Here is a 24,061-nt window from a genome sequence, read left to right on the forward strand (position 1 = left end):
TGGCCTATATAATTATGTTTTGTGTTACTTTTTGAGTATCCAAGATATAAACTAGCTCTCAGTCTAGATTTTTTTTTGTTGAAATACACATATTAGGTTTGTATATTAACTAGCTAAAACTTGGATAATTAAATATTTTTGTATATTGTTGTTTTATATATCTTTGTTTAATGGTCCCGTGAAACTAGGAGAATTAACTAGCCAAAGATCTCTCAATAATTTACTTGTCTTGTCTTTCATGATAAGGATTTGTTTATGATATTTCGATTTATCATCACCACATTTTCCATCTATTTCTTTATGCATTGTAACTAGTGAGTATTACATATATATATATATATATATATACATATATATATATATATACATATATATATATGTATGTATTGTGTATGGTTTTACTGTGCTCCAACTTACCAATGTGTGTGAAAATCTTTGTTATGGTTATTTTTTTTTTGGATTTCGAGAAACAAAATCTAAATTTGGTTGGATCGAGTTATTATAGTTAGTCTCATTGTGGAACTATTAAAACTTTGATTATTCTGTCTAATTTATCTAAGTATTAGTTGTGACCATTAAGAATTAGTTATCTTCTCAAGTGAATGATCTTGGAAACAAAATATTGTAGATGCATGTCCAAACATGTCAAAAATATCAAGGAAATTGATAAGGCCACTAAGAACTGGACCTCAAAAGTGTTTGTGGCTGAAAAAAAACATCCCGAGGAAAGCATGCAGTAGTTCCACAAGATATCAAAAATTTGTGCTCATTGACACAGAGGTTTGTTCTTTCTATCTAATGATATTTCTTTTTCCCACCTTAAAACACTTCTTTTTGTTGAGAGCAATGCTATTTGTCCCTATTCACGATTAGTGACGATCCACTCACGTGTTGACACGTGGCAGTTCGTTGCCACGTGTCAACACGTGAGTGGATCGTCACTAATCGTGAATCGGGACAAAAATCAATTCCGTTTTGTTGAACATCTATAGGGTACAAGAATACATCCCTCTATCTTAAACAATGGTATTGAGTTATTTAAAGACGCTTTGAAGCCGGTGCACTATTATCACATGTCCAATGCCAATGTCAGAGTAGTAACACCTCAATATCGAGTTGTAGATAATCACTTTGAATGGACGATCAACGAAATGACGATGATCGAGGATGTTGTCAATGATCCTGGAACAGATGATCCTTACACTTACAACTTGGTCATTTTTGTTGATCTTCATTGTCATTTAGGTTTTGAAAGTCCTGGTTAGTCATTTGATGTTTTTTTTATTATCTATTATTAAAATTACGACTAATGTTATTGACTTAACTTTCATACAATGAACATCGTGGGAGTAGTTATTGGTATTTGTGATATCAAGCATATACCAACTCAATATGGGACGACCCAAATCCAAGAGTTAATATTCACCGATCTCGAATAAGAATGCGAGTTTTTTTTCCTTTTTATATTCATAATCAAATTTGTTATCTAATTATTTCTACCCTTATGACTGAATTAAATAGAATGAAACAAATTCTACTTACTATGTGGAAACATTTGTTGTAAACGAATGCGCTATGATTGCTGATACAATATCTTCGCATCCGATCATCTGACGTTACATTATCGTTCAAATTTTTACATTTTTCAGGAAAAACAAGTTTTGGATTAAAGCGACAGTTTCAGCTATTAACTTGCGGCAAAGATTTTGGTATACAACATGTTCTCAATGTCACAAAATCATCGGACGGTGAATGTGACCACATATTCACTTGCTCGCACTATCATTCGTATACAAAAGCTACCCAGGTAAATAATTTTGAAGTTAGAGACTAACTAGAATATAGAAATACATACAAAATCATAATCATATAATTCTTGTTGTTCATCATATAACTCTTATCCACCAATAGATGTCGCATAGAAGTTGAACTTCATGACTGCTCGGGAATTTCATTAGCTACTCTTTTTGCTGAAAATGCTGAACGTGTCCTAAATTGCTCTGCTCATCAACTAATGCAAGATACAATGGATGTAAGTACTACCTATTATGATCACCAAACATATAAATAGTATTACATTTTAGTTATATATTTAAAAGATCCTTCTATTTTTAGGGAAGCGTTAGAAATTTGCGCAACATAGCTGTTGTTGGCCCGTCTAGGGCCAACGGGAACAAGGGCATCTCTTCGACCCACATGGCTAGTACGAGGTCTTGGGCGGCGGAACCCTGACTCAACCAGGAGCCGGCCCAAACCAATGGCCAAGTCAAAGCCCAGCCATGGGCCGAGTCAATGGCTCACTCGTCCATTGGCTGGGTCAAATGGCTCACTCGGCCATTGGACAGTTCACTCGGCCAATGGCCGAGTGAACCCCTCAGCCACCAAGGCAGTTCACTCGGCCATTGGCCGAGTGAACCTTCCAGCAGTTCACTCGGCCAATGGCCGAGTGAACCTCCCAGCTGCCCCAGCAGTTCACTCGGCCATTGGCCGAGTGAACCTTCCAGCAGTTCACTCGGCCAATGGCCGAGTGAACCTCAGCCGGCCCAAGACCTTCACTCGGCCATTGCCAATGGCCGAGTGAACCTCACCACCATGTTCACTCGGCCATTGGCCGACCCAGCCTCCTCCAAGGCCGACCCAAACATGCTCACTCGGCCAAGGGGTCTTCAAACCACCCCTTGGCCGCCTATAAATACCAAGGCACCCCCTTTGGTCCAGGTAATCCATTCTTGAGCACTGAAACGCTGCCGAACTCGTACCTCGCTCGTTTCTCTCAAGCTTTGGCCTCTAAACACCCCTAAAACCTCTATACTCCACCTCAATCACACTAATGTTGAGCGTCGGAGAGGTAAACAGGGGCACCCCCCCTGTTTCCCCTTTGTAGTTCACGTGTTCTCTACTCCTTTTCAGGTACTTTGACGAACTCAAGGGACATCCACAGCTAAGGGACGACCCGGGACACCGGGTCCGACACGCTCGAGTCAAGACGAGACCACTTGGTCCGGCCTTGGGTCTAACCGTCTTTGGCTCATAAATAGTTGTCCGAAAAACAGCGACAACATTTTGGCGCTAGAAGGAGGGGCCTCTCTCGACCTTGGCAACACATCCCCTCTACCAGTCTTCTTCTCACTTCTACGACTCTCGAGAGATGAGTCGTAGCCCCGCCACCTCCATGGGCGCCCGAGCGACTAGCTCGAGGCGCGACCTCTAAAGCTCCGTGCGCCGTCTCGAAGGGCAACCTCGTGATAACGAGAGCCAGCCCCGAGACCTGGCGAATGACCCCGAGGCCGCAGTCCGAGAGGACACGGCTCGAAGGCTCGCCGAGCTCCTAGACCACCCCGGCGTCACCGGCGCGCTCATCACCGACCTCCTCGACTCCAACAATGTCGATGACATCAACCACGAGACCAACCTCGACCACGCTATTCACGAAAGTGGACACACGCGCACGCCTCCAAGGGGACACCCTCGGGCGGCCGCGTCAAACCGTCAACTTTCTGGTGAGCACGCACACGCGCCCTCGAGGGGACACCCTCGGGCGACCACGTCAAGGCATCAAAGCTCGCACAATGCCCGAGGACGCTCGACCTCGAGGTCCCGAAAGGGACGCTCCAAGCTCACCATCCGCGTCCAAAACCCTTGTGAAGGTGACGACGTCGATGGTCTCGGCCTCCGCCAAAGGCGTCGCCTGAATGATGCGCCCTTAACAAGGGTGATAGGGACGGCCTCCGGAGACTTGAGAGACCGCCTCAACTCTCAAAGAAAGGATCCCGAGTTCGACTTGAGAGAAAAGCTCAACGCCCGACGCGAGACCGCGATCATCTTGGGGCAGCAACCACCCAACATTGATCGAGCACTCGACCAAGAGCGCGCAGCCACGCTTGTGATGCCGGCCGGTGATCCCGAGTCACGAAGGAAAAGGCGCCGGAAGGGTCAAGTCCCTAACGACCACCCTTCTCCAGCTCCGAAGCGATCCTTCGTCCCGCTCAACACAACGCTCGACCAGATCCTGAGCTTACGCCGCGATAAGCTAGGAAGCCCCGCCCCACTCACAAAGGACCCCGCAAAGCGAGATCGAAGCAGATTCTGCGAATACCACAAAGATCACGGGCACGTGACGATCGAATGCAAGCAGCTCAAGAAGCGAATTGATTCCCTAATTCGAGTTGGGAATCTCAGGGAATTCGTCGCGTCTACTAGCAAGCCATGATGGTCGCGACTTCGACATTCACGCCCGAACTCGATCGGTTTCGTGGTCACTTTCATTTCAAAAATGTAATTTCCTTTTTTCAAAGAAGGCCAAGTGCCATGACAAACTGTAATGACCCCCTTATTGCAATAAAGAGTTATTTCACACATGAAAAAATGTAACGCATGCTATTGTATACCTCTAACGCGAGAGTTTCTCAACCTTTGTCTCACAAACGCAAGAAACTCGGGGGGCTAACAGGGACCAACGCTCAATCAAAACGCTCAATCAAAAAACAATTCAACAACAACTCAAAAAATAAAAATAAGAGAGACTCTTCACATGTCTCCTCGAGATGAATTCATTCCTCGAGTCGAGCTACGAGTCCGCGAGTCGACCAATACTCCTCGCGCCGACTCTTCACGAAACTCCTCGTGCAGGGTCTACGTGAGTCCTCGAGTCGAGTTCAAGTCCACGAGTCGACTGATACTCCTCGTGCCAACTCTTCACATGTCTCCTCGAGGTGAATTCATTCCTCGAATCGAGCTACGAGTCCGTGAGTCGACCGATACTCCTCGCGCCGACTCTTCACAAAACTCCTCGTGAAAGCTCTGCGTGAGTCCTCGAGTCGAGTTCGAGTCCACGAGTCGACCAATACTCCTCGTTCTGACTCTTCGCATGTCTCCTCGAGATGAGTTCATTCCTCGAGTCGAGCTCCGAGTCCGCGAGTCGACCGATACTCCTCACGACGACTCTTCACGAAACTCCTCGTGCATGCTCTACAAGAGCCCTCGAGTTGAGTCCCAAGTCCACAAGCCAACTAACCACTCCTCTTGCAGGCTTTACATGAGTCCTCGAGTTGAGTCCCAAGCCCACAAGTCAACTAACTATTCCTCGTGCAGGCTCTACATGAGCCCTCGAGTTGAGTCTTGAGTTCGCGCTCGCCGCCCAGCTCGTCGGCCGAAAGGCAACGAGTTACAAATGGGTTCAAGGCTTGCGTCCGCCAGGGCGTATCTGGTCAAGCCAGCGTCCACGGGAAACCTCGCCACACAAATGTGGCATCGCGCTCGCCGCCCAGCTCGTCGGCCGAAAGGCAACGAGTTACAAATGGGTTCAAGGCTTGCGTCCGCCAGGGCGTATCTGGTCGAGCCAGCGTCCACGGGAAACCTCGCCACACAAATGTGGCATCGCGCTCGCCACCCAGCTCGTCGGCCGAAAGGCAACGAGTTACAAATGGGTTCAAGGCTTGCGTCCGCCAGGGCGTATCTGGTCAAGCCAGCGTCCACGGGAAACCTCGCCACACAAATGTGGCATCGCGCTCGCCGCCCAGCTCGTCGGCCGAAAGGCAACGAGTTACAAATGGGTTCAAGGCTTGCGTCCGCCAGGGCATATCTGGTCAAGCCAGCGTCCACGGGAAACCTCGCCACACAAATGTGGCATCGCGCTCGCCGCCCAGCTCGTCGGCCGATAGGCAACGAGTTACAAATGGGTTCAAGGCTTGCGTCCGCCAGGGCGTATCTGGTCAAGCCAGCGTCCACGGGAAACCTCGCCACACAAATGTGGCATCGCGCTCGCCGCCCAGCTCGTCGGCCGAAAGGCAACGAGTTACAAATGGGTTCAAGGCTTGCGTCAGCCAGGGCGTATCTGGTCAAGCCAGCGTCCACGGGAAACCTCGCCACACAAATGTGGCATCGCGCTCGCCGCCCAGCTCGTCGGCCGATAGGCAACGAGTTACAAATGGGTTCAAGGCTTGCGTCCGCCAGGGCGTATCTGGTCAAGCCAGCGTCCACGGGAAACCTCGCCACACAAATGTGGCATCGCGCTCGCCGCCCAGCTCGTCGGCCGACAGGCAACGAGTTACAAATGGGTTCAAGGCTTGCGTCCGCCAGGGCGTATTCGGTCAAGCCAGCGTCCACGGGAAACCTCGCCACACAAATGTGGCATCGCGCTCGCCGCCCAGCTCGTCGGCCGACAGGCAACGAGTTACAAATGGGTTCAAGGTCTGCGTCCCAACAACAAAGACGCGCAAATCGATTACGCCTTCGTTGGCAAATCGAGAAAACAAGACGCGCACAATACAAAAAAGACGCGCAAATCGATTATGCCTTCGGCGGCAAATCAAGAAAACAAGACGCGCACAAAACAACAAAGACGCGCAAATCGATTATGCCTTCGGTGGCAAATCGAGAAAACAAGACGCGCACAATACAACAAAGACGCGCAAATCGATTATGCCTTCGGTGGCAAATCGAGAAAACAAGACGCGCACAATACAAAAAAGACTCGCAAATCGATTACGCCTTCGTTGGCAGGTCGAGAAAACAAGACGCGCACAAAACAACAAAGACGCGCAAATCGATTATGCCTTCGGTGGCAAATCGAGAAAACAAGACGCGCACAATACAAAAAAGACGCGCAAATCGATTATGCCTTCGTTGGCAGGTCGAGAAAACAAGACGCGCACAAAACAACAAAGACGCGCAAATCGATTATGCCTTCGTGGGCAAATCGAGAAAACAAGACGCGCACAAGACAACAAAGACGTGCAAATCGATTGTGCCTTCGTTGGCAAGTCTAGAAAATAAGACGCGCACAACACAATAAAGCCGTGCCAATCGATCACGCCCTCATTGGTAGATCGAGAAAATGAGCCACGCACGATCAACCCGAAACAAAAAGTCGTCCCTCGCGACGCGCGAAGGCCATTCCTCATGATGCAAACCCGAGAGCATTCATCCCGCGTCCGCATAAAAGCGTAGATTTTGAGTTTCCACTCGACCTACGCTCGACCGGAAACTCGGGGGGCTAATGTTGTTGGCCCGTCTAGGGCCAACGGGAACAAGGGCATCTCTTCGACCCACATGGCTAGTACGAGGTCTTGGGCGGCGGAACCCTGACTCAACCAGGAGCCGGCCCAAACCAATGGCCAAGTCAAAGCCCAGCCATGGGCCGAGTCAATGGCTCACTCGTCCATTGGCTGGGTCAAATGGCTCACTCGGCCATTGGACAGTTCACTCGGCCAATGGCCGAGTGAACCCCTCAGCCACCAAGGCAGTTCACTCGGCCATTGGCCGAGTGAACCTTCCAGCAGTTCACTCGGCCAATGGCCGAGTGAACCTCCCAGCTGCCCCAGCAGTTCACTCGGCCATTGGCCGAGTGAACCTTCCAGCAGTTCACTCGGCCAATGGCCGAGTGAACCTCAGCTGGCCCAAGACCTTCACTCGGCCAATGGCCGAGTGAACCTCACCACCATGTTCACTCGGCCATTGGCCGACCCAGCCTCCTCCAAGGCCGACCCAAACATGCTCACTCGGCCAAGGGGTCTTCAAACCACCCCTTGGCCGCCTATAAATACCAAGGCACCCCCTTTGGTCCAGGTAATCCATTCTTGAGCACTGAAACGCTGCCGAACTCGTACCTCGCTCGTTTCTCTCAAGCTTTGGCCTCTAAACACCCCTAAAACCTCTATACTCCACCTCAATCACACTAATGTTGAGCGTCAGAGAGGTAAACAGGGGCACCCCCCCTGTTTCCCCTTTGTAGTTCACGTGTTCTCTACTCCTTTTCAGGTACTTTGACGAACTCAAGGGACATCCACAGCTAAGGGACGACCCGGGACACCGGGTCCGACACGCTCGAGTCAAGACGAGACCACTTGGTCCGGCCTTGGGTCTAACCGTCTTTGGCTCCTAAATAGTTGTCCGAAAAACAGCGACAAACAATAGCGACATTAAGCGGCAAGAAAGAATACATGATACAAGTAAAAGTAGTTACAAAATCAAAATATCAAAGTACCACGCACTTCAAATATGTTGTTCAATCTCTTTGTGATGTGCCTTGTGTAGAGTCATCATTCAAGTGATGAGAGAGAACGACACATCTTCGTAATGGTCTATCTTTTTGTGTAATAAAAAACATGTATGTCTTTATTTTACTTATAACCTAAATATTGTATATATTTATTTTGGTTATTGTAACCAACTGCAATATCACATTGTACACTATAGAGTGATAAGTTGGTTGTGTATTTTATATTAACCTTTTGTTGAATCTGCTATATCTATCAATATATATGTATATATATATATATATATATATATATATATATATATATATGTTTTGCTTGGTTGTGTGTTTATATAGATTTTTCAATGATATTGAATTATTAAATTTTAATTCTTATCAACAATTGAAAAAATGCATAACTAAGAAGATTCCATATTTGTATCGAGTTATTTGTATGAGTTATTTGCCTGCTTGTCATATTGAAGTATTTATCGAAATCGACTTACAATACCACCACGTGTAGCACGATAGAGCTCTACATTGTTTCATCCCCTGATCAAGTTTCATTCTATTAGAGAAATAGTCCACCAAGCCGAAGTTAATAAAATTAATTGAACAAGTTACTTTAATTAACTTTGATCTGATGATCAGTTATTTCCTTAATATAATGAAATTTGAGCTATTATTTAAAATGAAAGTGAGCTATTGGGTTATTGACCTAATTGCGCTAATAATATAAGTGAAATTAAGTAACTTATTTAGATCAACTTATATTTTTCGAGATTAATGAGATTTAGTCATTTCTCATGGGTTGGCTCCACAAAGTTCAGTTTGTTTTTATACTACAAGAAGACGTTAAGGAGACAATATCTTCCTATAGCATAAGAATAATAAAGAAAATAAAAGATGAGACAATCCCTTTCCCCAACACTTTGTAAGAATTAAAGAATACGATCTTTTTATGTTCCCATTTAGTTTCTATCCTTTGTCAGCATCACTAGAAATCCCCTACAACCTTGTAAAAGAAAAGAAAAGAAAAAGAACCAAACAAAAAGGCTAGTGATGATTAAAATTCACTACTACAAATACAGTTTTTCGGTGCAGATGACTTTTGGGTGCAACTTTTCGCACCTAAAATTCGCACCAAAAAAGACTTTCGGGTGCGAAAAGTCGCACCCAAAAGACATTGAAGCAACTAAAAAATTTCGCTGATTTTTTTAAAATTAGGTGCAAAAAGTCGCACCCAAAAGTTCATTAAAATCTTTGGGTGCGACAAAGTCGCACCTAAAAATCAAGGTTAACTTTTGGGTGCGATTTTGTCGCACCAAAAAGTCCAAATGTTTTAAGCAGTCTTTTTCCCCCCTTTTGTATAAATTTTGACCGGTCAAAACATTGGGTGCGACAAAGTTGCACCCAAATTCTAGGCCTGTTTATAAAAAAAAACTTTGCAGTCTGAGCCGTTTCTATCTCATGGACTCTCTCACTCTCTCGAATACTTTGCTCCTCTTCACCGCCTGAGCTCACCGGTCGTTCCGCCCCGGTCCGACAACCTCTCTGGCCGGTAAGTCTTCTCTCATTCTCTCTCTCTCTCTCTCTCTATCCTACTATCTCTCTCTCACACATTTTCTCTCTCTCTCTCTCTCTCTCTCTCTCTCTCCAACTCACTATATCTCTCTGATCCTCTGCTCCTCATTGCCGCTGAGCTCACCGGTCGGAGCTTCAAATTAAAGCCCACCAACTGGTCACCTGAGCTCCGCCCCGGTCCGACAGCCACCCCGGTATGTCCTCCTCTCAATCTTTCTCTCTAAATCTCTTTGTCCTTCTCTCTGTCTCTCTCTCCAGCTCACTCACTCTCTCACTTTGTTTCTCTCTCAGATTTCGGCAGTATAAGCTTCACAACGCCTGAGATGACGCCGATGCCTCAGATGATGCCCTTGCCTCATATGTCATCCGGCCCAGCGATGCCTAAGATGACGCCGATGCCTCAGATGATGCCGATGCCTCAGACGAAGCCGCCATTAGTTTCAAAGGCAGATCCTCGAACGACGCCGCCATCAGTTTCAATGGTAGATGCTCAGACGACACCGCTAGCTTCAGCAGAGTTCCACCGAGAGCGTACGACGAGCGAGAACAACGCACGAGGAAGATGTAGCGGAAGAGGAGGTAGTGCAATTAAGCAGTGGCGTAGAACCCCAGGAAGGGGAAAATGGAAAGAAAAAAGAATAGGATTAAACGTTTATTTAATTATTTATTAAACATAGGAATTTTTATTATAATTATGTAATTAATATTATTTAATAAATATTTTAACTAAAATTATCTAATGAATTTTCAAATTAATGTTATTAATCAATTTTATTTAATGAATATTTTAATTGATACTATTTAGAATATGAGCATCACAAAGATTTAAAAAAAATTGCTTTTACCTTTGGGTGCGACATTGTCGCACCCAAATTTGGCGGGTAGGGTATTTTGGTGCGAAAAGTCGCACCCAAAAGCCTACCCGCCAAATTAGGGCGCGACATTAGTTGAGGGGAATAACTTTTGGGTGCGAAAAGTCGCACCCAAAAGCTTACCCGCCAAATTTCGGTGCGACGTTTTCGCACCCAAAGGTAAATGCAAATGACTTTTGGGTGCGAAAAGTCGCACTCAAAAGCTTATCCGCCAAATTTGGGTGCGACTTTTTCGCTACAAAAATACTTAACCGCTATTTTTAACATACTTTCGTCATAATTGAGTGCGAATATGAATGTGAAAAGTCGCACCCGAAAGTTATGACTTTTGGGTGCGACTTTTCGCACCCAAGACCTTTAGGTGCTGACTTTCGGGTGCGTAAAAGTCGCACATAAATGTATTTTTTGGTGCGAAAAAAGACTTTTGGATGCAAAAAATTGGCACCCAAAAGTCTTTTTTTTACTATCGATATCGATGTAGACGAGCCGGGACTTCTCATAGTCTCGGCGCGCTGCTGACTAGGACTCAAAAAGACCGGGGACGCGGCGTGGGTTGTGTAGAAAAAGCGCCCAACAGAAACATGACAAAACCACACTCATTTTGTTAATGCATTTTTAGCCTTTAAATTTTTTGGGGTCAAATTTGTAGGTTGCTCATGCTTTTCATGTGGGGGTAACATTGGTTTTGATTTTTTTTATATTAATTCTTGCATAAAGATGATAATGACCATTTGCTAGGAGCACTTCAAAACTGGGAGAGTCTCCACCGTAAGGATGGCAAATTCACGACTCCTGCCGCCGAACATGCCTTTGTGAGTTGTTTTAAAATGATTGGGAATGCCACTAAGGCTCACAACATGCCTTTGTGAGTTGTTTTAAAATGGTTGGGAATGCCACTAAGCCTCACAGGTTTCTAGTAGTTGATGATTTAGATTTTTTTAGTGGTTAAACATTTATTTTTCATGTTTTGGTTTAGTGATATTATAAGCTAGTGAGGCCAAAATTTCGGTTAAAATTGCGTACAACATGTTGATTTAATTATTATTCTTTTTCAATCATATACAGGTTGAGATGGTAGATCTCATTGCTGAGATGCGGCGACAGGCTGAGGCAAAATGTCTTCCGGAGGACTTAGACGCGTGGGAGGCAGAAGCAATGAGAAAGGTTCTTGGGGAGAGAAGTGATTGGGCTCCCGGGATAGGCCCCTTGATCCCTAAAAGAGACTTGTTTTCTGCTCGGCGACGGGAGTATGAGGCTTCATCATCATCCTCGACATCACATGAGGCACAAGGCAAGATCAACGAGTTGCAATCAGTAGTTCGGAGTCTCGTCGATATTGTTACAACGTCGATGGCATTGCCTTCAGAGATAGCTGAGAAGTTGATGCGATTCACCGGAGAAGCTAGTGCCTCTCAGGGACATTCACACCGTTCTACCATGCATGCGCCTATCCAACCATCTAGCGAATCAACTCCACCGACATCTACTACACGTTCGACCGGCCTTGAAAGAGGAGGAACACCTGCAAATGGGTCTATGGAGCAGCGGACTGCGTCTCAAGCTCGAGGAAGGGGGAAGGGCTGTAGGGGCGGTCGCGGTAGGGGCAGACCTTAAGGTACTTCACATTACAAATGACATGCCTCCACGTTCAAGACAATGACTTTATTATGTATTATCGAATTTCTTGTGAATTTTTAGATGGTGTACATTTTAGTTCATGGTTTTTTTTTTATCACTAAAGCACTTTGTTATGCATTTATGTTGTTGTGTACGACAATTTTATGATCAAGTTAGAAACAAGTTTATTTATAATTTGAATGTGGTTGACATCATAGACTTTTTAATTAAATTTTATGCAATTATAAATAAAATAAAATAAAAATATAACAAATATTTAGGGGCAAAAATCCGCCTCTAATGGATTTCTCGTCAATGATTTCATAAATGGCGGGAATTACATCAGAAGCGTAACTCCGCCTCTGAAATCCATCCCGCCATTTGGCGGAAAATATACCAGCGGTGGATTTCCGCCTCTAAATTCATCCTAATACAAGCATTAGAGGTAGACGTAGAGGTGAAATTTCGCCTCTATTTTTCCGCCTCTATTGTCCAGGGGCGGAAAATTACGCCTCTACACCTTTAGAGTCGCGTTTTTAGGGGCAACAAATTACGCTTCAGAATCCGCCTCTAAAGTTATATTAGAGGCGGAAATATAATCTTTAGAGGCGGAAATTCCCGCCTCTAAATGTCATTTTTCTCCTAGTGTCAGGGCCGGTCCAAACTCACCGGGGACTCTAGGCGATTCAATATTTTGGGGCCCTATAATACTAATAAAAATTTAAATTTTTAGGGTAAAAAATGTAAATTTTTATAAAATGGGTCAAAAATGTAAATTTTCTTAAAAATAGGCAAAAAGTGTAAAATAATTTTTTTTGCCCAACTCAATTGGGGGCCCAAGGCACAAGCCTTGCCCGCCTTAGGTCAGGGCCGGCCCTAGTGACTCTGGTTGACTTGTGACGATATTGCCCGGACAGACGCTACAAGGAGAGACTAGAGAGTGGGAGAAAATGAAGGAGAAATTTTTTGAAGTTAGAAAAAATGAGAGCAAGTATCAGAGATTACTACTTGAGGAGAACTATTGTCCAAACATACATCCGTATGTACATTCCAAATTATCAACATATTTAGTTTTTATTTTTATTTTATGTGTTTTCACACGTATTATAACACATTTCTCGCTATAATACTTAAATTAATAATCAATATGAGATGAATTATTGCATACCTAGGAGTTATTAACTTGAATATCTTGAATTTACAAACAAGTATATCTCATTCTTGTTTGCAATCATGCTAGAGGGTAAACTTACTTCATTCCAGTAAAGGTTTGATCCGGGTGTAGTGTAATATTATATTTTTCGGTGACTACTACTTTTTTCGAAAGATTTTCAAGGATTCTTTTTATTCTCAATTTATATGAATTTAATACACGCAGATAGAGCTCAATGAAAATGTAGAGCAATAAGTTGAACAACGCTTTCGGAAGGCTAAATCGCACAAAAAGCATTGACAAACAAGAAGAAAAACATGAATATAAATGACACAAAGATTACAACACATTGGATATAGCATGTTATTAGCCAACTACATATCAATTATCTCAAAATGCGAGAACTTCATCCACTTTTTATTGAGATCAACCTCTAGAACTCAACTAAATTAGAGTTAATGGATGATGATATAATCTTGACGTGTTGAATGCAAATATTGATCCTGACATTCTAACTATCCTCATTACAACCAGTTATTCTAAAGCCATCTTCTTTAGTAGCTTAGGGTGAATTCTTGAATACCTTGCACAAGCTTATCTCATGAAATAATCGAGTCACTTACAATTGGCAAATATTGGTATCAACCCGAGATGAGAATACAAGATGTATTTGAGAATCCCAAACTCGTCAAGAGAATTTCAAATGTTAACGTCAATGAAAACGAATTGAAACTTGTACTGTTCATTTTGAGCTTTGTATTTTTCTAGGACCCACGTTGAGCACAGGGGTGGCCCAACTTTTGGAAAAAATTCCTAAATACCTTATTTTAATATGGCAAATTCTTAAATGCTTTTAATTTTTAAAAATTCTATAACTACATCAATTGTTTTTATAAAATTTTATATTTACCTAATTTGTTTCATAACTGTAAATTTTGCCTATATTTTGTGCGTATGACTACGTTTTTCCCTAATTTTTTTTTCTTCTAATTGTGTGTGTGGAGTTTAGAATTATATGTGTTCATTCTTTACCTCCACATATCTTTGTATTTTTTTTTTGACGTTCTAATCTTTTAAAATGTTTGGTTAGTGATGCCCTTATTACATGGTTACCCTATTCTCTCGAGTCATTCAATTTTAATTTTCTTCAGTTAAATGGCATTTTTTTAGTTTATTCTATACCATATATGGGTCTATATATTGATATAATTCATTGTATAGGGAACAAAATAAGATTATATATATATATTTTTTACTTGTGTGGAAAAACTTGCTTACAAATTAATTTAGTATTCAGGGATAATTTATATGTTTATTTCGGGATAGCTTAGTATTTTTTTTTATATGAAATCAAGTCGTTATGTATTTTGATTTTAAAAAAATGATATATTTTGAGATACCTTTGATTTTTTTTTTTACAAATTTCATTTATATATTTTTATAAAATTTTAAATACAATTTATTTATCTTTGGCGACTCTCGATTTCAATTCATGGTTTCGACCAAGATTTTTCTATATTATTTCCAAGTATCTAATTACATATATTGATTAGAAACTATATCAAATAGCCGAATGCCTACCTCAATTAAAATTTATAGATAAGATAGCTATTCAAAAATTAAAAAAAATAGTCAAACTCATACCTACGTATCACAAAATGTATGGCACGTTTGCTTGCCCTCAAAGTTTAGATAGATGGTCTAAAACGGCTATATGTCTAGCTCTCCATTTATTCATTTCTAATATTTTATGTTAGTCAAATTGCTAATAATAGGCGGGAAAAGAATAGACCAATCGCATCATGAAAATTAAATAAATATACAACGAAACTAATATATAAACATGTAGACAAGAGAACAAAAATAAATAAATTAAAATAACGAAACCGGATATCACCAAGAAACCGGTAAAGAATGAAAATGGAGAACACGTCGAGGTTGTCCGACAATTTTCTTAAAACGTTATTGCTCTCCCACCGGGTGCTGAAATAACGTGAGCAACCGCCTCGCAGGATACAACAACGTACGAGAAGAACAAAACATCAATTTGTTCATTTCCGGCGAACTTGAACGCATGTCAGAATACTATCACCTACATCGAGAGAATTCAGAGAAAAGAATGAAATAATTTATTTGTGTCTATTTTTAGCCTTGAGCTCTCTCTTAAGTTCTTTTTCCATGAGAAAATCAAAGTGCCTTATATAGTTACGAGGTTCTTTGGCATTGGGATATAGATGGAACCCCGAGATTCATTCCGAGATTTATATTCAAAGTTAATTTATGAGCTTTATTTTTCAGATTTCTCACCAACAAATTCTTGACTCGTAATTATTTACTATTGAACTCAAGTCCGTCAAAAGTCTTACCAAGAAAACAACAAATCTATCCCAGTTCATAAATGCGAGTAGAATAATTTGATAATATTAATTTCATTCAATTATCATCACACTTATAACAAAAATAAATGGAAACAAGCACAATCTGAAGAAAGAAAGAAAGAAAAATGTGTTTCCGTGGAGTGAGGGAAAATGCAGAGAAAGCTTTGACCAATTGAAAATTTTTCCCTTTCGAACTATATAGGGCTCTATATTCCAAAATTTTCCAATCTATTTATCCTTGGAAATAACATTTTCCAAAATTACCTAATTTGCCACAAATTTTATAACATTTTTTCACTTTCCACCAAAATGCTAATTTTTCCCAAAATGCCACCATCTATGTCAACAATGTTGACATCTAATAGTGAAGAGCAAACATAGATGTCAACAATGTTGACATAGATAGTGGTATTTTGGGAAAAATTAACGTTTTGGTGGAAAATGGAAAAATATTATGAAATTGGTGGCAAATTAAGCAATTTCTCTTAATATAATCAAACTGGGAAAATATCAATAGTATCCCTTGTGTTTAATCGAAATGCGAGATTTATTCCCTCCATTTTTAGAAATATCAGACATATCCCTCCAGTTTAATATAAATGACATATACATCCCCTACAAAAATGTTATATTACAAATATCACAATTTTTCGTTTATTTTTTACAAAAAAATAATTTGAAATCCCCTAAATACCCTTAATGAAATAATTTTTAATCTTCTATTCTATATACAAAAAAATTAAATTAAAAAATTTCTTTATAAAAAGTTAAGATTTTTTTTTATAAAGAGAGATTTTGATTTTTTTTAATAAAATAGTAAATAAATATTTATTCTATTAAGGGTATTTTTAGGAGTTCAAATTATTTTTTTGTAAAAAAATAAACGAAAAGGGTGATATTTGTAATATAACATTTTTTAGGGGAGGTATATGTCATTTATATTAAACTGAAGGGATATATCTGATATTTCTAGAAATAGAGGGGATAAATCTCACATTTCGATTAAACACGAGGGATACTCTAGATATTTTCCCAATCAAACTTCTAGACACGGTCAAACCACAGTGCATTAAGGGTTATAAATAAATAAATGTATATATTTTTATTTATTCTATTCAATGAGAAGAAGCCAAAAAGACCAAAATTAAGTCGCAATACCAAACGAAGTTGCTTCAAGCATCTCAACTACTACGCAAGAACTTTCTCAACCATTGTTTCTAATCCCGCAATGAATTATGCTTTAATGCTCTCTTTGATTCATTTCTGAAGACATTAAAAAACCTTGAAAGAGAAAGAATATATATTTATTTTTTCTTTGAAGTTCAAAAGAAAAAAAGAAGAAGAAAGAAACTAAAAAGAAAAAAAAAAGAATAGCATGGCATGTTTTATTCCTTTCAACAATAAGAATTTGGATATAGGCTACGATCAGAATCGTTTTGCAAACAAAACTGTTGCAATATTAAAGCACTTGATGACCACATAATTGTGTTTAATGGTGATGAAACCGTTCAGCCATTAGTACATGAGTAACCACCCCAATACAACAAAATTATAACATATAAAACATTAAAAAAAAAAAAAACGTTTTATAAAACTTATGAAGTTTTTCAACACTTTAAACAACAATTTATTATTCATTTTAGCTTCGATTTTGGCAAATAAATAACCGATTTTATACCTCTCGCAATGAGAAATAAGAATCTAGTTAAATTTTTCAGTTTCAATGAGTGGACCCCACTCGAATATTTGTCACAAAATTAACCAATAAATTGATATCAAATTCTCTTTAATATCAATAAACACACAATTTTCCAACATTTTATTCATATTTAAATTTTCTAATTTAATTTTATTCATTTCGCTACTTTACAATTTGGCATTATTTTCTTTTTCTTCTTTTTTGAATTTTGTAAGAAATGTGTGTCGGACCACATATTTTTAATAATAAACTCTTGCTTATGCTGGAGGAGTAACGTGATTAAAAGATATAAAGTAGAGAAGGGAAGAAGAAAACAAAAGACATATATTACGTAATTTTTTTACAATACCTCTTTAATCTTTTACAATTGAGGACTTTAAAATACGGCTTTTAAACAAACATTACAAAAAATAATTACGTATTATATTCTAAAAAAAATATTACAAAGTATTCATTAGTTGAAAAGTATTTTTTAAAAATCTCTCACTTATAAGCTTTCAAATTTCACATTTGCTACTTAAAAAAAAAAAAAAAAAAAATTTATTATGGATGACGGATCATGTGGACCCGTTTTTTTTATTTTTCGAATTCATATTGTCTGTACATTTTTTTTCTTTTCGACTAGTAAGTATTTAACCATATAGCTTTTATTCGAATTTACAAAACAAAACAGAAAAAGACATAAAAGTTAATTAAATTAATTGGGCGAGATTTTTTTGACCTCAAAGTAAAATCATGATGATGACAATATATATACTTCAAGAAAGGTTCCAAATAATTGCAGAAACATTTCTATTCAATAGAAATTTTCTCCCAAGTCTTATATAACAGTATCCACCTAAACAAATCTGCCGAAAAAAAATATGTTATAAGTTAAATCCTTCTTAAACAATTATTTAACTGATTTTAAAAAAACAATTATTTGAGAACTAGTGATACTTACCTTCTATAATATGCCAGTCATATAATTTCATCTCTCTGGATCTTAGTAATCGCTCTGTTTACCTTTTAATCTTTATTTTTTAATTATATTTAGTCTTTCCGCTGATTTTATGGTCAAACCGTTAGTTAATAAGTGTGGCATGTGTTTGTCACGTGACTCCTTAAAAAAGGGTAAATTATAATAGCTCTTTTCTTCTAATTTACAAAACAAAATGAAAAAAAACACAGAAAAAAATTTCATTAAATTAAATAGGCGATATTTATTTAATTTGAAAGTATTGTTAAGGCATTTTTTTATTAACATTTACGAAATACGCGCAATGTATGAGCTTGTAACGTGTATTTATCTTAGTTCTTTGGGTCATGTTTATGTCGGTCTCGAGAGAGTAGTGAAGACTTAAGGCGTACCCGAAAGTCACTATCTCAAGAAGATCCTCGGATCACGTTTTCATGAAGTGTGTGGAGGGATATTTCTCTTATTAAGAGAAGAGGGGTTGTTTGGTAGTTAACTCAAAAAGTTTTTATTTTCTATTTTCTAATTTTTATAGTTGTACTGAAAAATTATTTTGCAGTTGTTTTCAAAAAGCTGTTTGGTACAGTTTTCATTTTTGTTTTTGAGAAATTGAAAAAACTGAAAAAAGTGTTTGGTACAGTTTTCATTTTTGTTTTTGAAAAAATGAAAAGAGAAGATGAGGAGAAGGAGGAGAGAAGAGAAGAATTTTTTTTCCAAAAACACCTTCTATTTATTTTCAGTTTTCTTTACTCTTTTACAAAACAACTGCAAAATTTTTTAAAAAAATTTTCCGGAAAATGAAACCAAACGCATTTTCGTTTTTTGTTTCCAATTTTTATAACTCAAAAACTGTTTTTGAGATGAGAACCAAACATAGCTTAGTTTCTCAAACTCTTGGACACTTTTAGAGAGGGAATATAATTTTGGCTTGGTTAGCCTTGGTTTGTGAGAGAAAATGTTTGAAAGAGAGTAAATATTTTCTCTTCCAATCAAGATAGAATGGAAGTGAATTATTTACTTGTTTTGTGATTTTATTGTGCGAGTGCAATGATATTGATTCTCTTTAGTTTTGATCTCAAGTGTTTGTGTGAAAGTAGAATCAAAAGAGAAAAGTGAGAGATATGTATATATATATAGAGAGAGAGAGAGAGAGCGAGAGTTTCTCTAAGTTGGAGAGAAGGTCTTTTTATGTTGTGAGATGATGAAGTATTTATAGGAGCCAAATAGTATTGATGAAGTATTTGGTTGGGTGGTGGAGACGTCTGGGAGGTCTTAGCCGACTAAATATGACTGAGTGGTCTTGACCGAATGAATACGACCGGGTGGTCATTTTCTTTGATCAGCTGGGTAGTCTCATTTTTTCGCTGGTCGGGTGGTCATTTTCTTAGGTCATCCGGGTGGTCTTCTATTTTGGTCGGTCGGATGGTCATTTTCTTTGATCATTTGGATGATCTTCTATTTTGGTCGGCCGGATAGTCATTTTCTTTGGCCGACCGAGTGGTCATATTTCTGGCTTGTCTTGAAGATTTGTCAAAGAGTCTAGCATGAAAACATGCTTTGAGAGTATTTTTTAAGAGCTTGTTTGAGAGACATCTTATAAATTATGATTCGGAGTTTGACGCATGAGTTTGCTTGTGGATTAGGCATTGTGCATGAGCTTGATGTGTCATTTTTTTTATTTCAAGGTGTTATTTATGCCTTTTGAAAGTAACGGCATAACAAATATAATCATGACAATGACAAACAAACACTTCTAGAAAGGGTCTGAGTCTATTCAATGGAAATTTATCTCCTATATCCTATATAGCAGTATCCACCTAAATAAATCTGCTAAAAAAGGTATGCTATTATATGTACCACGAACCTTTTATTTAGTAGATTCGGAATTTTAAAAAATAAAAATAAATAAATATGGAAACCGTTATCCTACTTCTCCACATCATTATCAGTCCACGTCGATGGTATAATGTCAAAAAAATGAAACACGATTAATGTGATGTGTGTCAAAGCATGCATGTTCGTAATGTGTCGAAAATCTTCTTGACCAGAATCCATGCTTTCCAAAACGCAAAAAACTATTTCCAAGATATAGGTGGACCATAATTACACCATTGACTATGCCCTATAAATACATGCCTTTCACAAGCCAAATGAAAGCACAAGCAAAGCAATTAGCAATAAACAAAAAAAAAAAAAAAAAAAAAAAAAACACTATCATTTCATATCTTTCCTCTCCAAAAAACTAGTATTCCAATGGCACCAACTCCAAGTTCTGAGCCAAAGGTTGGTCACATTGATGATGTCCAAGAGCTGAAAAAAGCTGAGGCCAAACTGCCTGAGAGATTTGTGAGAGACATTGCTGACCCAACTGAGCCCATTTCTTCTTCACCACTCACTGAGATTCCAATCATAGATTTCTCCAAACTCGCTTCGGCTCAAAACTCCGATGAATTTCGTGATGAGCTTCGCGCCCTCACCGTTGCCTGCCAGGAATGGGGTTTTTTCCAGGTAGATTATATACACACACCCAAAACATTATTATTTATTTCATTAAACAAATATCTTAAAAGTCTCGCGTTATAAGTATTTGACAATCCTCCACTTTTGAGTTAGAGATAATTTTTTGGTGCAAGCTAGACCTTAACTTCTAACAACACTCATTCAAAACAAATTGTAAATAATGAATTTTACTCTATATTTATATTAATTTTGATCCCTATTATTTGTAAATTTATATATATAATAATATGTATAATATAACTGTGAATTTGACCATGCATGCATGTGATCAACCGATAAATTAAAAAAAAAAAAAAAAAAAAAAACGTACGTTCTCATAAAAATAACGTTCTTGGCCACGCCAATATGCATGTGATCGAGACCAATATATTATTTTTTATGTATTTATTTGGTTTCAGGTGATAAATCATGGGATTGATTCGAGTGTGTTGGAGAAGATGATGAACGATGCGGAGGAGTTTTTTATGATGCCTTTGGAGGAGAAGAACAAGTATCCAATGGAGATGGGAGGGATTCAAGGGTACGGACAGGCTTTTGTGTTCTCAGAGGACCAAAAGCTTGATTGGAACAACATGCTCGCTCTTGGCCTTTACCCACATTACACAAGGAGGGCCAATCTATGGCCAACAAAGCCTCTAACTCTATGGTAATACATTAATAAATTTAGTTTTTTTTTTTAAGATAAAATTATATTTGATTTTTGTATGCTTATTTTGGTCATATCACTATTATTTATTAAATATTTAATAAATAATAATAAAAATTACAAGTGATTAAATATTTTTGTACTTTCAGTAGTATAATTATGAAATAACTAGTCATGATTATGTGAAGATTAATTATATGGTTGAAAGGTGCAATTTTTCTTTTATTTTTTTTTTAATAATAAGGGGATAAAAACATAAACTCAAAAGTTCTGAGAGGCGAACGCCATAATAACCTAGATCTTCAGGGGCCACATCATTCTGAACATGAATATATTTTTCAATGGTAATATCACTATATATTATTTATTAAATATTTAACATAAAAAAATTCCATGTAAAAGGCATTATTTATATTTTCAGTAGCATATTTATTAAATAACTAGTGATAATGTAAAGAAAAATTATAAACTTGAAAGGTGCAATTATTCTTTCAGATTTCAAAATATCAATTTTTTCTATAAGGAATAAAAATACCAAAAAAAAAAAATTCAAAATATAAATTACAAATAGTTCAAAGATAAAAAGTGCAATATAACCTAAGATATTCAAATTAAGTGCAAAACAAAACATAAGAAATTTTGTGTGTGTGTGTGTGTGCGCGCAGTGAGAGTTTGGAGGAGTATGCTATGGAAATAAGGAAGCTGTGTCGGAGTCTGATAAAGCACATAGCGGTGACTCTCGGGCTGGAAGAGAATGCTTTCACTGAGTTGTTTGGCATTCCTGTCCAAGCCGTGAGGATGAACTATTACCCGCCTTGCTCGAGGCCCGACTTGGTGCTCGGACTCAGTCCTCACTCCGACGGAAGCGCTATCACCGTCCTTCAGGAGAGGAAGAACAGCCCCGCCGGCCTCCAGATCCGCAAGGACAACAACTGGGTCTCCGTTCAGTCCGTCCCCGGTTCTCTCATCATCAATGTCGGTGACACCATCGAGGTGAGAACATACATACAAAAAAAAAATACAGCATAGTATTTTATCGCAAGGTTTGGTTCTACGAAAACCATGCGCTGGCCGGTTTACGAAAAGCCGCTACCCTTAGCAAAAACCGCGATATTTCCGCACAAAAAAACGTAATAGGTATTGATTTTCGAGGGTCGAAATCGAGTAAATTATTCATAAAAAAAAAAAAAAAATAGTATTTTATCGCAAGGTTTGGTTCTACGCAAACGACGCGTAATTTCCGCACAAAAAACCGTAATATAAATTGATTTTCGAGGGTCGAAATTGAGTAAATTTATAACGCGAGTTATGAAAAGCAAGGCATCAAAATTTACAATTAAATTATTTTATTTATTAGGTTTTTTAATAACTTATATATTATTTTATTTATTAGGTTTTTTAATAACTTATTTTATCTTAAAACTTTATTAATTAGTCCCCTCTTATTTATTTATTGTTGCATATTAACCCCCATAAATAAGAAGAAGAAAAATTAGTAAACTAATATAAAGTGGTAAAAATAGTGCTAATCGCAAGGTTTGAGTTACCGTGCGGATTCTAAGCAAAACACATGCTGGTTCATGAAAAACACTACCCTTACCAAAAACCTCAATCGCTGCACAAAAACCGCAATATTAATTTAAAAATTTAAACTAATGGGAAGGTTTTTTTATTTTTATTTTTTATTCAGAGGGGCTATAATTTACATTTTTTAATGTAAAAAAAATTATAATAGTATAAAAAATAATTAAAAAAATTGAGGGGGGGTTTAAGCCCTCCCTATGCCTGAATTTACTACGCCCCTGAAACTATAATAAAGCTACTCATATAACAGTAATATCTTTATCTTTGTGACAATGAAGACTGAGACAGGCTCAATTTTTCTATTTTTTTTTTAGTTCTTTATTTCTTTTCATTTTACCATAAAAATTTATAAATTAGCCTTCTGGATTTTTTTCTTTTTTTTTCTGCACATTAGTCCCCTTTATTTACATCTCTGACTTCTAGGAAGCATCAAAATTTAACAGTAACAGCTAAATGATTTTATTAATTTACAAGGTTCTTACGAACGGGAAGTACAAGAGCGTGGAACACAGAGCCGTGGCTCACAACGAGAGAGACCGTCTCAGCATCGCTATGTTCTTCGCGCCCTCCTACAGCGTAGAGCTCGGACCGATGGACGAGTTTGTGGACGAGAAGAACCCGAGCAAGTACAAGCGGTACAACCATGGAGACTATAGCAAGCACTATGTCACAAGCAGGCTTCAAGGCAAGAAGACTCTTGACTACACCAAGATCGAGCCCACCAACACCAAGGACGACTCAGCAAACTAGACCTTCCCATCATCATATATATTTATCCCATAATAATTATCGTGGAATAAACATATACTTATGGTTAAGTATTATTGGACTGTTACATTGTCGTCGTTTTTAGCGTTTTCGTTTTCTACAGCATGTAATAATAGTGTAAGCCAAAGTGAGAGCTCTTGAACTAAAAGGGTATTGGACTGTTGTGTTTAGTTCAGCCATTTTGTGAAAGTCCTACCAAATTTGTGGAGTCTTTGTGCTTAGTATGATATGAACTTTTTATTTTATTCAAATTCTTGTCTAAATTATATTATTTTTTTCAATTGCTTTTAATTTAACTCATGAAGATTTT

The 24,061-nt window shown here is 38.7% G+C and overlaps 1 protein-coding gene across 1 annotated transcript; it reads left to right on the top strand.

Moving 5' to 3' along the window:
• The first annotated feature begins 20,415 nt into the window (after positions 1-20,415).
• Positions 20,416-23,893, top strand: LOC149394061 (protein LATERAL BRANCHING OXIDOREDUCTASE 1-like). Its single transcript, XM_089616674.1, has 4 exons — positions 20,416-20,741; positions 21,152-21,399; positions 22,065-22,392; positions 23,458-23,893. The coding sequence occupies exons 1-4, from the start codon at positions 20,487-20,489 to the stop codon at positions 23,731-23,733; spliced, it is 1,107 nt and encodes a 368-aa protein (XP_089472800.1). The 5' UTR covers positions 20,416-20,486; the 3' UTR covers positions 23,734-23,893.
• Positions 23,894-24,061: the final 168 nt, after the last annotated feature.

Source organism: Urtica dioica, chromosome 6 (genome assembly GCF_054948205.1).
Source record: "Urtica dioica subsp. dioica isolate 48M chromosome 6, U.dioica_male_clone48M_v1_H2, whole genome shotgun sequence".
In the NCBI taxonomy this organism is placed as follows: Eukaryota; Viridiplantae; Streptophyta; class Magnoliopsida; order Rosales; family Urticaceae; genus Urtica; species Urtica dioica.